Source organism: Protobothrops mucrosquamatus, unplaced genomic scaffold (genome assembly GCF_001527695.2).
Source record: "Protobothrops mucrosquamatus isolate PMUCROS unplaced genomic scaffold, P.Mucros_1.0 scaffold1121, whole genome shotgun sequence".
NCBI classification, from domain to species: domain Eukaryota; kingdom Metazoa; phylum Chordata; class Lepidosauria; order Squamata; family Viperidae; genus Protobothrops; species Protobothrops mucrosquamatus.
Genome location: NW_015387339.1, coordinates 529 through 15,360, shown reverse-complemented (window position 1 = coordinate 15,360; position 14,832 = coordinate 529). Strand labels below are relative to the sequence as shown.

Sequence of the window (14,832 nt, the reverse complement as noted above, 5' to 3'; positions counted from 1 at the left end):
CACAGCATCCTACTAAGCCTCCAGAGTAGATACCTAGAGCGCTCACAACTGCTCACCTCACACAGCACCTGGGACTTTGAGCTTTCTGTGCAGTCTCATACTCCATATATAAAAACATCTGCCATGAAGAAGACCTGCATGATATTTAAACCCCCAAAACTGGCCAAACAGAAAGTGGACTTTAAAAACAGGTGCTTTCAAAAGAGGTGGGAGGCAAAGTACCTGCTTGTTGACACTGAAGATAAGACCATGTGCCTTGTTTGTAGAGTTAATGTGGCTGTACTTAAAGAATATAACATGAGATGGCATACTATGAGACAAAACATCAGGACAAGTACAAAAACCTGGACATACAGCAAAAGCTAAAGAAGGTGGAAGAGTTTAAAAACAGTCTGATGTCATGGCAGCATATGTTCAAAAAAGCAAAATCACAAAGTGAAGCTGCTGTGAAAGCTAGTTTTATAGTGGCAGAAGAGATAGCTAAATCCGTCCAGCCATTTACAGAGGGGAGTTTTTGAAGCATCGCATGATTAAAGTGTGCAAAGTCTTATGTCCAAACCAAAAGCAAGCATTTTTTAATGTAAGCCTAAGCAGAAATACTGATCATGCTGATCAGATATGTGAGCTTGCCATTGATTTACAAGTACAGTTGATTGAAAAGGGAAAAGATTTCATTGTATATTCCCTTGCTGTGGATGAGAATACTGACATCACTGACACGGCACAACTGACAGTCTTCATCCATGGAGTAGACTCAAGTTTATGCATTACAGAGGAATTTTGGAATATGAAATCAATGCATGGCACTATCACAGGAAAAGACATATTTGAAGCAGTATCTAAATGTGTAAATGACATGAAACTGCCCTGGGACAAACTTACTGGGCTGACAACAGATGGAGCACCTTCAGTGTGCAGGGAAAAGAGTGGATTAGTGGGAAGGATGCGAAAGAAGATGAAGAGCGAGAATTGCACAGGTGAGCTGACAGCATATCACTGCATCATATACCAGGAAACACTATGCAGCAAAGCCCTGAAGATGGAACATGTAATGAGCACTCTAACATAGACAGTTAACTTTATAAGAGCCAAAGGTTTAAATCACTGTCAATTTAAGTCTTTTCTGGAGAAAATACATTCTGAACTTGGTGATCTGCCCTATCATACAGAGGTGCAATGGCCAAGTCATAAAAAAGTGGTCAATAGATAAAAAATCAACAGATTTTTTTGAGTTGCATAAGGAAATCTGTTAGTTCATGGAAAGTAAAGGAAAAGGCTCCACAGTACTGCGGGATGAAAGGTGGCTGTGTGAGTTAGCTTTTCTGTGTGACATAACTAAGCATCTCACTGCACTAAACCTTCAGCTAAAGGGATGGGACTGTGTGATCATGGACATGTATAGTGCAGTAAAAACCTTTCATGTTAAGCTGCAACTGTGGGAGATTCAGATGCAGCAAGGAAACTTCGGTCACTTTCCCTGTTGCCAAACAATCATAAACCAAGTCTCCACCATTGTATTCTCAGATGCTCGTTTTGCTGATAAACTGAGCACACTTCACATGGAGTTTACACGTCACTTTGTTAGCTGTGAAGCATAGAAGTTCAATTTTGGATTGTTCAGTAATCCATTTGCAGTTGATGTGGAGAAAGCACCTGTAAACATCCAGATAGAGCTGTTAGAACTCCAATATAACAGCACACTTAAGGCAAAGTATGATTCTATAGAGCCCACACAGTTCACCAGAATCATTCCTAAAATGATGCCCCAACTGTAAGGACCCACCCCACTTTACATCTTAAGAAGACAGAACTCTTGGAATATCTCTTCCAACAGGCATCTTTATTAAGAGAAGATGGTTGCATGCATTCTAGACAGGATCTGAGGAGTTCTCTCCCTCCCTCAATGTTTTAAGTGTTCCCAAGCAGCCCCCATCCCACAGTTCTTCCGGCGACAATCACTTATCCTCTTTTCCCAGATTCCAGGCATTGCCTTGTTCCCCCCCTTTTCCCTCACTGCCGGCAAAAAGGAAAACTTCAGAGAGCTGAGTAGATGAAAGGCAATGGCCATATTGTTATGGTCAGTCCTTTTGATGGGAATCAACATCCAGTCCTTTTGTAGTTTACTGAAGGAAGTGTGAGCCATAAAACCCCCCTGCTCATCCCCCTTCCCCTTCATAGTATGACAGAATCCAGAGAGAGCAGAAATGGGGTTTTTCCATAGTAGATATCTAGAAATGAAATATAATTGGATTCTGACACCAACTCCACGTACAAGCTGTTTGAATGCTCTGCATGTTTGGTAGTACATACCTGTGTGAGCAACTTTTGTTTGTGATGAAAGTGAATAAAAACGTACACAGAAGTCTTCTCACTGATGCACACCCTCCCACTCTCTCCTGAGAGTTTCCACATCTCAGAATCTAACCTCAAACGTGAAGGAACTTGTAGACAAGAAAAGATGCCAAACATCCAGCTTGGACACAATGGCATGAGAGAGAGAATTAAATAGCTTATGTTTTTTCTTTGTTTTAAATTTGTTTTTGCAGATGTATTTGAAATATTTGTTCATATTTGAAATGTTAATCCTGTTTGGCCCACATCTTAGACATAATGCACTCCTGAACTAATATGGTACATAGTCTTACATGAAACTGGCCCTTTGTGGGCAACCACAATGCTGATGTGGCCCTTAATGAAATTGAGTTTGACACCACTGACCTATTGGCTTCTTCCCAATGACTTGGAATAGGCACATATTGGGTTTTTTAAAAAACAAGTTTTATTGATTTTTCAATTTTTACATCAAGGTGCTTAGGAACCAGCATGGTGATGGGGTAATCGGTTATCCCCCCCAAAAAAACAAAAAAAAAAACACAAAGTCATAAATATACAACTCAAATTTGCTCCTTAAAAGTTCCCTGTCTGTTTCTCTCAGTTAATGTAACGTATTCAAAGTAATACATTTCTAAATAAAATTCAAACAGTCAATAAAATTATCAATGGCATTTTACCTATACAAATCCAAATCCTGTTTTTAAGCTTTATTAATTTCCAATTACCATATTCCAATTTAGCCTTAACTAGGTATATTGTTTACATTTCGGGTATCCCTAATTTCCCTCCTTTTATAACATACTAATTATACTATCTAAGATAAACATGTTATTCCAACAATTACACTATTAGATTTCCCAAATATATTCTGTTTTCTATTCTAATACCTCCTCCTTTATTAATACCATATCTTCCATTATCACAATCCATTTCCTTGTTCTCATTCCATTACGAAGTAATTATCGTACCTAAAGTAAACATGTTATTCCAAAAAATACATTCTTACTCTATTTCACTTATATGTTCTATTTCTTATCCTAATAGTTCATTTAAAACCTTTTTCATGTTACAATTCCAAACTACAGTCTAACCAATAATTTTTACCTCAGTTATAGATCTAAATCCTAAACATTAAATCAGTCCATGTCTCTAAAAAAACTTTTCAGTCCATAAATATAGTTTTAACTCCCATTTTTATATCTTACTCTAGCTTTCTTTTTGTGCCGAGCAGGTTTCCATAAGAGAGCCTCTGCGTCAACAAATAGGTCTCCCTTCATTCCTTGAAGTATCATTTGAATCAAAGGAGAGCATCCCATTATCAATTTTAATGGGCTGGTTCCTTTGTAATAAATCCATTGCTGTCCTAAAGATTCAAATCTCAGTATTTGGTCAAACTGATTGGCACAAACAGTCATATCCAACATTGTAATTGGTAATTGATTGTCAAAATTATCACAATTCTCAACGGTTCGTATCTGAGCATCGGTTCCTGTTGGTTTTGAAGTTACGTATGGTTTGGTTAAAGTCACTTTTGAATCATCAAAGATCTCAGTAGGTTGTATGTAGAGTAGTATAAAGTCCTCTTTAGTGTTGGTTTGTTCTTCTTCTGTTATTTTTTGAACTGTAAAGAAATCAGTTGGTGTCTGGGGCTCAGTTAGCAGTTTTGGGACAATTTCTTTGGTTTCCATCCTGAAATTCATTTGGTCAGTAATTTCAAAGGTTTTTTCCACTATACATTCATAAGTAAGATGTGAATCAAGTTCCTCCATCTCATTAAATTGTGCACGGTGTTCGGTACAGGCCTCTTGAGTGTTAGTCTGTTCCTCCTCTACTATTTCTTGGCCTGTAGATTGCTCAGTTAAGGTTTGAGCTTTAATCTGTCATCCCCAAATAATCTCTTTCATTCTGGAATCCATTTGCTCAGTCGTTTCAAGATTTTTTTCCAATATGAGCTTGTAGTTAAGATGTAGATAGAATTCCTTCATGGCAGTGGTGATTAAAACCTTTAGTCTTTTAGTGGAGGCGGTATTTAATAGCAGTCAGTAAATATCCACCTCCACAATTTCTAACAGTTAGTTTCATCATCCAGCAATTCGGCTTGTTTATCTTTTCCCTTTTATGATAATTTGAAGGTCAGTGTCAGCCTCAAAATCAAAGGGGAAAAGAAACAGCAATTGCAATTGCAGTAACTATTTTTGCCACAAGATGTCCCCAGTAAGTTATGAAGTCTTTTCCCAGACCCCAATAAAAAAAATTTCCAATTAAAGAAATAAAAAAGACAATATTCTCCAAGTAAATAGAATGTTGAAATTCTATGAAAGGATTTTTTTCGGGACCCCAAGGTGTCCAAAATTAAACCTAGTCGTTAAAGTTAATTGTTTATTTTTTTCCCTTTGTTCTAAGCTTATCTTCCCACATAGGCGAATGCTGCTTTTTCAAAAAAGGGAAATAATTCCAAAAGGGCTTTTCATAGGGGTAAATAAGAAAAGGAGAGGCAGGAAAGGGTCTCACCCGGATCTTCCATGGTGGTTCTTTTCGCTTAGATGTTCTTGTGACTTTCGACTGGTGCGGCTAAGTGATCGGCCATCTTACTAGGCGATCTTTGCTCCGTCAGCCCTAAAGAGCTGCCTTGGACCACGGAAGGAGCTGCCACCCTCCCGCAGTCAGCAAGGAGCCTCCTCAATGGTGGTTGCCCCTCCAGGGCAACTTTCAACCCTATTCAGGGTCTACCAGCGAAGAAAAACCGGCCAGCGAAGAGACGGCTCTCTTCGCACGACCGCCAGTTCCGCGAACCGGAATCGGAAGTCAATATTGTTGTTAAATAACATTAAAAGTATGGTCACAGGATGTAAGCTTTTCCAGGTAAAGCCACTTTGCAATTGACTGATGGCGGTTTTGTCAATGACAGTGGTGTTAATTGGTTCTCCATGTGTTTTGGAACTTCATCCGAGATGCCTATTGCTATCAGTACTATCTTTGCATTCCTTCACCACAATCATTCTACTTCTGTTTGCAGGTCTGTGTACTTTTCTCCAATTCCCTTGGAGAAATTCCCTTCTATTCTGTTGTCTCCAGGAAATGCAATGTCCATTTTCTAAACTTTCTTGTTTTTCTTATCAACATGTATTAAGTTCGGTGTGTGACGTGGCAGGTGCCTATCTTTTTGAATTCTAAAGTCCCAGAGCATGTTGGCTTCTTCATCTATTACTTTATCGGATTTGTGGTCCCATAAGCTCTTGTTTGCATTGTTTGAAGTCTGTGTGATCTTCTTGCAATAGTAATCAGGCTGTCCAACTTCTTTGCAGAGATGGCATTTACTGTCTGTTTCCGTCTTCTCAGTTCTGACTTTATATGCATTTGTTCTTAAGGTTTTGTCTTGTGCATCCGGAATTAGTCCCTCTGTCTCTTTTTTCAATTTTCCTGCCCTTAGTCATTGCCAGGTTTTGTTATCTGCTTTGCCTGCTAATTTTTTATGTATTGGCCATGTAATACTTTGTCTTGCCATGTCTCTTTTCTATTCTTCATTTGATCTATGTGTCTAGCTATCTAGCTATCTATTACATTTATATGCCACCCATCTCACTGTCACTATATCATAACAGTAAGAATACAAAACATTAAAGCAATAAAACATCAACTATCAAAATGAACAAAGATTAAATAAATTAGAAACCAGAATGGGGTGGGAGTGAGATTTTCTTCCTACACTACTAACTACTTCTAACATGGGATGCTTCCACCAGGGCCATAGGCCAATCAGCAGATCTCACCTCAGGGGACATGATATTCCAGGGGGTTGGAGCCATAGCAGAAAAGGCTCTTCTCCTGGACACCATTAGTTAGATTTCCTTGATCGATGGAATCCTCAGCAGACTTATAAGCCAGTTTGATATTTCTGGAATTCAGTAAGTCTTCATGGTATATTAACTTCAGTGCTTCAGTGTCCTTCAGATGTTCTTCCAATGTCCCTTTTTGTTGTTCAACTGTCTGATGTATTTGCAACATTTCATACCCACCAATGCTCTTTGGTAGATATTGTCTGTCAACATCACTGTATGGATGAAGGGCATGATTCATTGTTATTATTTTTCTGGTCTTCCTATCCTATCCAATGCTTTTAGTTCTGTTTGAGTCCAGTTCATTATTCTAACTGTGTAGCTAATGGTTGGAATTGTCGAGTTGTCTTAATTGCCTTGATGGTATTTCCACCACTAAGTTTCAACTTTCAGATCTTCACTCTCACTTCTAAACTTCTTCTTGATTTCAGTATGCTTGATGTTATGAGCTTATAGTGATCTTCTTCATCCAATCTCTTGATATTATCTCCATAGGGTATGGAAATAGGATATCTCAATTCCTTCTGTTTTGTCTACTTTTCCCCTATTGCATGATAAAGATTACCAAATTTCATTGCAATATCTTGGCTGTATTTATGGCCAGTGTTGAGCAGTGATTCTATTTCAGATGGTGTTTTCCATATATCTTCAGATCATCCATGTAAAGCAGGGGTCTCCAACATCCAGGCCACAGCCCACTACCGGGCCATGGACTATTTGGAATTGAGCCACATGAGTGGCTGGCCAGAGCCTATACAGTTCAACTTGCACAAGCAGCGGGCTGATGGACACTTTTGTGTGTGTGTGTGTACTGCCCCCCCACTCGTGCAAGTCAAGCTGCGCGAATGCTCAGCAGCCCTCCACTCACAAAAGGGCTGCATGCGCTCATGTGTTCCGCCCTGCCAGTCGCACAAGGGGTATGTGCATGCCCATGATGCCAGCATGCCGCTCATGCGGTCCAGTTCCCCTTTTCCCCCCAGTTGGGTCACCAAGCAACAAGGGTTGAGGGCCATTGACGTAAATGAAGTAAGAGAGCCTGGCAAATGTTTTTGATATTTGATAGTGTGACTTGTTCAGTATTGTTGACAAAGGAATGAGTGCAATGACAAATACTAAAAGTGAGAGTGAGTCTCCTTGGAAGATTGCTCTCTTGATATTAACCTCTCCCAATCTATCTCTATTGACCAGCAAGTCATTGATCTTTGCACAAAGCTTCTGATGCTTCTATGTCTGTTATTTCTAGGGACTTGATTATCCAAACTTATGACAGAGTCAAATGTCATCTTATAATAATCCAAGATACTTTCAAATTGGTCTTCCTTCACTTACACTTTTCCAAAATCATCAATTAGGATCTGATTTTTTATTCCTCAGCTGTTTGGGCAGTTTCCTTTCTGATGGAAAGAGCTTGTTTTCCACTAAACACTTTTGAACAGCATCTGCTACCATACCAATCTTCAATTTTACATCCTTGCAATATGTCATTAAACTGCTTGGCAATGAGCAATTCATTTTCAGTGTGATGAGTTCCTAGAAAAAGACAGATTGTAAATCTAACAAATAATACTTTTGAAAATATCATTTTCTGCCTCAGATCCCATTCATATTGACATGGAAACATGGCAATAAATTAATAACTTCAGTAAAATACTGTTATTTAAAAGTGCCAAAGGTCCCATTGTATTATACTTATTTTTCATAGCAATTATTTTGGAATGAGTATGCAATCTGATGAGCCAATTTTTGCATATCCTAAGTGTTTCTTTGCCATAGGGGCAGTGCTTTTTTTCTAAAAAAAAAAAAAAAAAAAGTGCCAGAACTCACACACGTCATACAACCCGCCTTGCCTACCCTATAAGGTTCCATCCAAAAATGGTGCCAGAACTCTGTTCTGGGCGTTCTATGAGAAAAAAAGCCCTGCATAGGGGTATAAGCCCTCTTACTGAATTAATGTGCTAAATTGGTTAGTGTTTACAACAAAAACAAGATGATTTTTTAAATGATTTACTTAAGGCAACATAAAGGGATAATGGCGATAGTAAAAGCCAGTTTATTAGCAAAACTGCAGTGTTGTATTTTTTTAAAAAAAAATATTGAATATAATTTTATACATATATTCTATATAGGAAATACAACTTAGTGATCATCAATCCTTCTAAATGAGAAGTATACTCTCATACCCTTAGCTGACACAGATTTTATTGTTCTATTTCACATGAGTTTAACAAATAGTTTTGGCAATGGAACAAGAAATGATGAAAGAATTGATCTGCCTTTTCTCTTGACAAACTCACAACATCATGTGATGTGTCACGATGTATCGCGACTTTTTTTCCATTGCTGGCAATGGGGTGGGTGCAGTTTTGGCATGACGCATCTGGCCCGTGGGCCAGCAGTTTGACACCCCTGATCTAAGTCAACCCAAGGATGTATGCTGGGTACTTGATAAGATTACAGAAACACTTTAACCACAAATAATTAACACTGTATGGAAACAATACAATATATTAAGATTTATAGCATAATAAAAATAAAAAATCTACAAATTTGTAAATTTGTCCCAAAATCAAAAGTGTTACTGAAGAGTATTTATTTAAAATGTATATATTGCCAGAAATTGCAAGTCGTAGATTAATTTTTGTACTCTTGTACTTTAGTATTCTGTGGGTACTGTATATGCTATGTTTTTAAAGGTTGCATGTTTCTGCAGAATCTGGATAGGGCAGATGTCACATGGATAAAATGACAGAATGAAATAAATCAAATTCAAGCTAATTTGTCCCACTCTGTAAAAAATAAAACCAGAATTAAGCAGCTGACGTAGCATAAAACAGGAATGGTACTGATATATAATAAAACAAAGAAAAATATTGGATTACTGTACCTATAGTTCCCAATTCATTTAAAAGACAGACATCTGTATAATTCATTGCAATATATCTTCTCCATTATACTGTTTAATAGTTATATGCTAGGACAGTTTTTCTCAAACCTAACAACTTAAAGATATATGGACTTCAACTCCCAGAATTCCCCAGCCACAGTTGAAGTCCACACATCTTAAAGTCAGTACGGCTGAGAAATGCTGATTTAAGAATTTGTTAATCTATGATAGCCAAAAACAAGAGTCCAGTAGTAGCTTTTCAGATTAGCAAAAAAAATTTAGAAGGCACAATAGATGTTTTGGTGAACTACAAATGTACAGAATGGTTAAAGTGATGTAGGATTTAAATTGGGTTGAGGTGGGCATGGAGTGAAGGGAGGGGAAGAGATCTGAGTACACAGTCCACGAAACCTGATATTTTAGCTCTCATAGCTCAGAGCTAAGTGCTTGAGACAAGAGATAGTTTGTGTTGCCTGGTTTGCATATTTGAGGAAATAGATTAAAAGATGCCTGGCCAAGGATCCTCCGGAATCTCCATGCAGACACAACCTTGTAGGTCTTTAGGAATTTCTTTCATCAGATTACATAGTTCCTTCTGATATGTTCCTATAGGATCCATGGATAAAAGTTGGTAATATGTGTTGTTAGTCAGTTGCTTCTAGACTTCCTTAACATATAATCCACCTTATTCATAATGACAACTTCTTTCTCAGGTTGATTATGATGTTTATGTTAATGCTGTGGTTGGCATATCATTCAGCTTTGATGAATTTATCACATAAGATGATCTTTTTCATCGATACTTATTGCTTGAGGTTGTTGGCCTAATTCAGGGGTCTTCAAACTTGGCCCTTTTATGACTTATGGATTTCAACTCCCAGAATTCCTCAGCCAGGCATTCTGGCTGAGGAATTCTGGGAGTTGAAGTCCACAAGTCATAAAAGGGTCAAGTTTGAAGACCCCTGGCCTAAGCCAATAGAAATCCAATTCAGTTTTACATCCATGTGAAGGCAACCAACTATGTGGTATTATTTTTAATGTTCCTCCACAACGTATACCATTCCAGGAACAGCATCAACTTATTAATTATGATTATCTCATCATTGGTGCAGTTCCAGAAAGCAACCAAGGTCTAATTCTTTCAGGGATCCTTTGTGGTATTGCTCCTAGGGAAGTGGCACCAGTTGACTGTTCTATATTATAAGTGTATGATGGACTATGAACATGGTTTTATTGAATTGCTATTAATAGTTTAACTATTTATTTGATTTTCAATCGTTATACTAAAGTAAAGAGTGTAAGCAACTTGGAGTCATTTCTGGTTATAATGGCCGTGAGGGAAAAAAATAAAAGGTTGTTTAAATTGTGCACAATTTCCATATTGCATAGTCAGTTGGAATATCATCCCTTCAGGGATCTACTTGCCCCAACCTTACTTGCCCCAACCCAAATGGGGAGGGGTTCTTCTGCTATCTACATACTTGTATCCCTTCTATGCTCCCCCCCTTCATTTTTAGTACACTCTTTCGTCTCTTATCATTTACTTCATTGATACAAGGAATGTTGTTATGATTTTCAAACCAGGAACCAGGAACTTTGGAGAGTATAGAAGTCACTCCTGAAGCTTTGCTTTTTGTGTTAAGGAGGGGGGGGGGTCATTTTTCCTTTTTTTCTATGTATTTCTTTTGGAGAAGTTGCACTAATGGTATGGGACTGGGTTACTTGAGGGATCAACTTGCCCCAGTTTCGTCTACCCTTCTATTAGGTCTGGCAGAAGAGGCAGGTCCAGGTTCTCTCTGTTAGGACATGTCATGTGGTGGGTTCCAGGAAAAGACACTATTCTGTCATGGCACTCATCCTTTGGAATATCATCCCCTCAGCGACCTGCTTGGCCCCAACCTAGCGGCTTAAAGATGTGATTACATCTTTAAAGATATGGGTTCCAGGTACAGACATTATTATGTCGTGGCACTCATCCTTTAAAACAGTGATGGCAAAACTTTCAGAGACTGAGTGCCCAAACTGCAACCCAAAAGCCACTTATTTATTGCCGGGTGCTGCGTGGGCATGGCTGTGGTGGTCACGGCAGACTGGGTGGCCATGGCTACCTCGATGTTGCTCATGGGGAGGGACGCCTGTGGGGGCCGGGCAGGGTTGGGAGAGATCCAGGGGAGTCTCTGGAGGGTGGGGCAGTGGGCAGGAGGCTCATCCTGTGGGGTGAAGCAAGGTAGGGGGCAGGGTGGGGGTGCCATTGCCGCGGGGCAAGGCAAGGCGAGGCAGGGGCTGCCTTGATACCATCAGCCCCTGCACACAGAGGCCAGCGAGTGCATAAGGGCCAATGGTGTCCGTCAGCAGCCACAGCCTGCCGGCCTCTCAACCGGCACGCTCTGGAGCTCCACAGCCTACTGCGAATACCGGGCTAGCCCTCCAGCAACAGACAGAGTAGGGGAGGGGGAGGTACGTGATGAAAAAAGAAGGTCAGAAAGGGCATCTGGGCAGTGGTGGGTGGGGCAATCTCTCCAGTGCCGCATCGGCAGAGGCACTCCACCTGCCTCTTTGGTGGCTGTGTTGCCAGAGCTGCAAAGAAGGCTCGGAAGCAGAGTGAAAGGGAAGAGGGTAGGTGGGTAGGTGAGGGGGATCTGCAGAAGCTGTGCTGAGGAGAAAACAAAAAGCAGCTCTGCCTCACCCACCTCCAGCAGTTCAGAGAAGCCACCTCTGAGCTGGACAGCCAGCCAACAGCTGAGGAGGCGATGCAGTGGGTCGTGCCCAGGAAAAGGAAAGGATGCGAGGCCAGGAGGGACGGGATGGGGAGGAGGGAAACCAACCATGCCGGGATGCATCTGGCCATGTGGGACCTCGGCAAGTTAGTGGGCGGCTGGTTGAAGAGAGGGACAGTTGCAGTTCTGCCTGCTTTATTATGTGGCAGGCTGGGCAGGAGGCGGCGGTGGCAGTGATCCTTGCATCGCCAGGCCTGGCCGGCAGTAGCTCTGTAACTGAAGCTGTGCTACCCATCCTTGCACTGGTGGGGGTGGTGGGTAGGGGTGGGCTCTGGCGTGCACACACCCCTCACAGCTGCCGCTCTGCATCGTCCCCCAGCCCCTCACCACCATCTCCATCTGTAGGGGCGGAGCCGGGGAAACAGGCTGGGTGGGGTGGGGGAGCTGCTAGTGCTGCTGCCACAAGGTGAAATGGGATCGGACCCACACACCTGCTTCCCAGTATCCTGCTGCAGCCTCTCCCATCGCCCCACTGATGCTGCGTCCATACTGCCGCATTTTGGCAATACTGCCGCATCACGGCTGTGGCAGGATATCAGGAAGCGGGATGCATGGGTCTGATCTCCCTTCCCCCACTGGCATCACCTTGTGGCAGCAGCACCCAGCCTGTTTCCCTGGCTCCATTAGCAGCAGCAGCTCCCTCAGCGAGCTCCAGCTCAGTCGCCTTCACTGAAATATGGAGGCCCCATATAGCCACCATCGCCCCACAGGCCCCGCTACCACCAAAGGAGGATGAGACTGAAAACAGCAAAAGTGAAAGTGGATACAGTGACAGGCTATGTAGAGCGCCACTCGACGGAGCTGCTGCCTGTAACGGAGCCAGGGAAACAGGCCAGGTTGGGGGGCACTGCCAGTGCCGCTGCCACAAGGCGAAGCTGGTGGGGAAAGGGGGATCGGACCCACTTGTCCACTTCCTGGTATCCTGCTACAGCCTGTCATGCCACCCCACTGGTGCTGTGGCCGATTTCGGCAAAGCATCATGGCTGCGGCAGGATACCAGGAAGCAGGGCACATTGATCTAATCCCCCTTCCCCCACCAGCTTTGCTTCGTGGCAGCAGCACAAGCAGTTCTCCCCCAACCCGGCCTGTTTCCCCGGCTCCATTACCAGCAGCAGCTCGCTCAGTGAGTGCCCCACCAGTACGACTAGTTCCTCTGCTGATGCCATAGCATAGGCGAGGGGGTAGTGGGAGCTCCAGTCTGAAGAAACAGCTCGCCCTCTTCCACTTCCATGGGTTCTGGCTCAGTCACCTTCACCAAAATACAGAGGCCCCATACAGCCACCATTGCCCCACAGACCTCGCTACCGCTGAAGGAGGGCGAGATTGGAAACAGGAAAAGTAAAGACGGAAGCTACTGTGATGAACTCTGTGCTGGGGCGATTGCACACATGCCCAGAGAGAGGGCGTTGCGTGCCCCCTCTGGCACATGTGCCATAGGTTCGTCACCACTGCTTTAGAATATCATCCCGTCAAGAACCTGCTTGGCCCCAACTCAGCAGCTTAAATATGTGATTCCATCTTTAAAGATTTGGGTTCCAAGAAGAGACACTATTTTGTCATGGCACTCGTCCCTTGGAATATAATCCCCTCAAGGATCAGCTTGGCACCAACCCAGTGGCTTAAAGATGTGGTTCCATCTCTAAGCTTGGGGATCTGGATGTCTGGTAGAGTGGTTATGTTGATTGTTGTAAGGGGTTTCTTATACCTCAGATGCTGGTTGTGTTGTATTGTTTTTCATGTAGGTTTTAATATGGCTGATTCTTTTACATAGCTTTGCAATTGTTGTAAACCACCCTAAATTATGTATTTGAGAGAGGTACCCATATAAATTGAAATTATATTTATGTTTATGGATAGATGCACATAATGTACATATATAGCATTTGCTACAATAAAATGTAATAACATTTATAATGCAATTTCTAATTAATGAAAAAAACAGTTTGTGTTCATACCTGCAGAGTCCGAAAATAGTCTTAGGAAAAGGATTAATGTATATATATATATATATATNTATATATATATATACACATACATTATATTTTGAATATATATATATACTTTATATTTTGAATATATATAACCCCCTGAGAGCCGGCGATCGAGCTGAGCATGGCAGACAGGAAGGGGGGAGGGAAAGATCCAGACAGGAAAACGCCGGCAGAGGGGATGGACGCGGGGGTGAGGAGAAGGGGGGTGGCGAAGAGAGCGAAGGGAAAGGGGTGATGAAGGGGGGCAATGAACCCAGGCAGCCAAGGTGGGGCGAGCGGAAGAACGACAAGGGCGGACCGCCGAGAGATACAAGAGATATGGGGGATACGATCAGAGAAAAAAGGGGGGGAAGTGCCCACGGGAACGGCAACGAGGTGGCTGGGACCAGCGGGACTCCAGGGAAGGGAGTAGGCACCGGAATGATGGTTACTCGGTCGCGCACGAGGGAGGAGAGGGAGAGGATGGCCCTGCCGAGCCGTCCTGCAGGAGCGACCCGACCACCCCACTCCGTGGCTCCGATGTGCTTGAGCCAACGGAGAGTGCGGAGCAACCCCCTGAGAGCCGGCGATTGAGCTGGGAATGGCAGACAGGAAGGGGGGAGGGAAAGATCTAGACAGGACAACGCCGGCAGAGGGGATGGGCGCGGGGGTGAGGAGAAGGGGGGTGGCGAAGAGAGCGAAGGGAAGGAGGTGGTGAAGGGGGGTAACGAACTCAGGCAGCCAAGGTGGGGCGAGCGGAAGAACGACAAGGGCGGACCGCCAAGAGATACAAGAGATACGGGGGATATGATCAGAGAAAAAAGGGGGGGAAGTGCCTACGGGAACTGCAACGAGGTAGCTGAGACCAGCTGGACTCCAGGGAAGAGAGTAGGCACCCCGAGCCTGGTGGACTCGGTCGCTGCAGGGGGCAGGGGGATAGGACTACGTGGGCAGGTGGAGCGGGGGATACAGCTGAAGAGGGCAAGAGGAGGGGGGAATGTTCCATCTACCCCCAGCCCGAATGGAAATGA

At 42.8% G+C, this 14,832-nt stretch overlaps 1 protein-coding gene across 1 annotated transcript in view; it reads left to right on the top strand.

Moving 5' to 3' along the window:
• PCDH15 (protocadherin related 15) overlaps positions 1 to 13,169 on the top strand; it is a gene marked incomplete at its 3' end in the record, with an annotated part of 345,211 nt that extends 332,042 nt beyond the window's left edge. The window contains exons 20-22 of the mRNA XM_015820330.2: positions 12,542 to 12,667; positions 12,872 to 12,954; positions 13,077 to 13,169. Coding sequence (XP_015675816.2) covers positions 12,542 to 12,667; positions 12,872 to 12,954; positions 13,077 to 13,169 — 302 coding nt within the window. The remainder of the gene's footprint in view (positions 1 to 12,541; positions 12,668 to 12,871; positions 12,955 to 13,076) is intronic.
• Between the last annotated feature and the right edge of the window lie 1,663 nt (positions 13,170 to 14,832).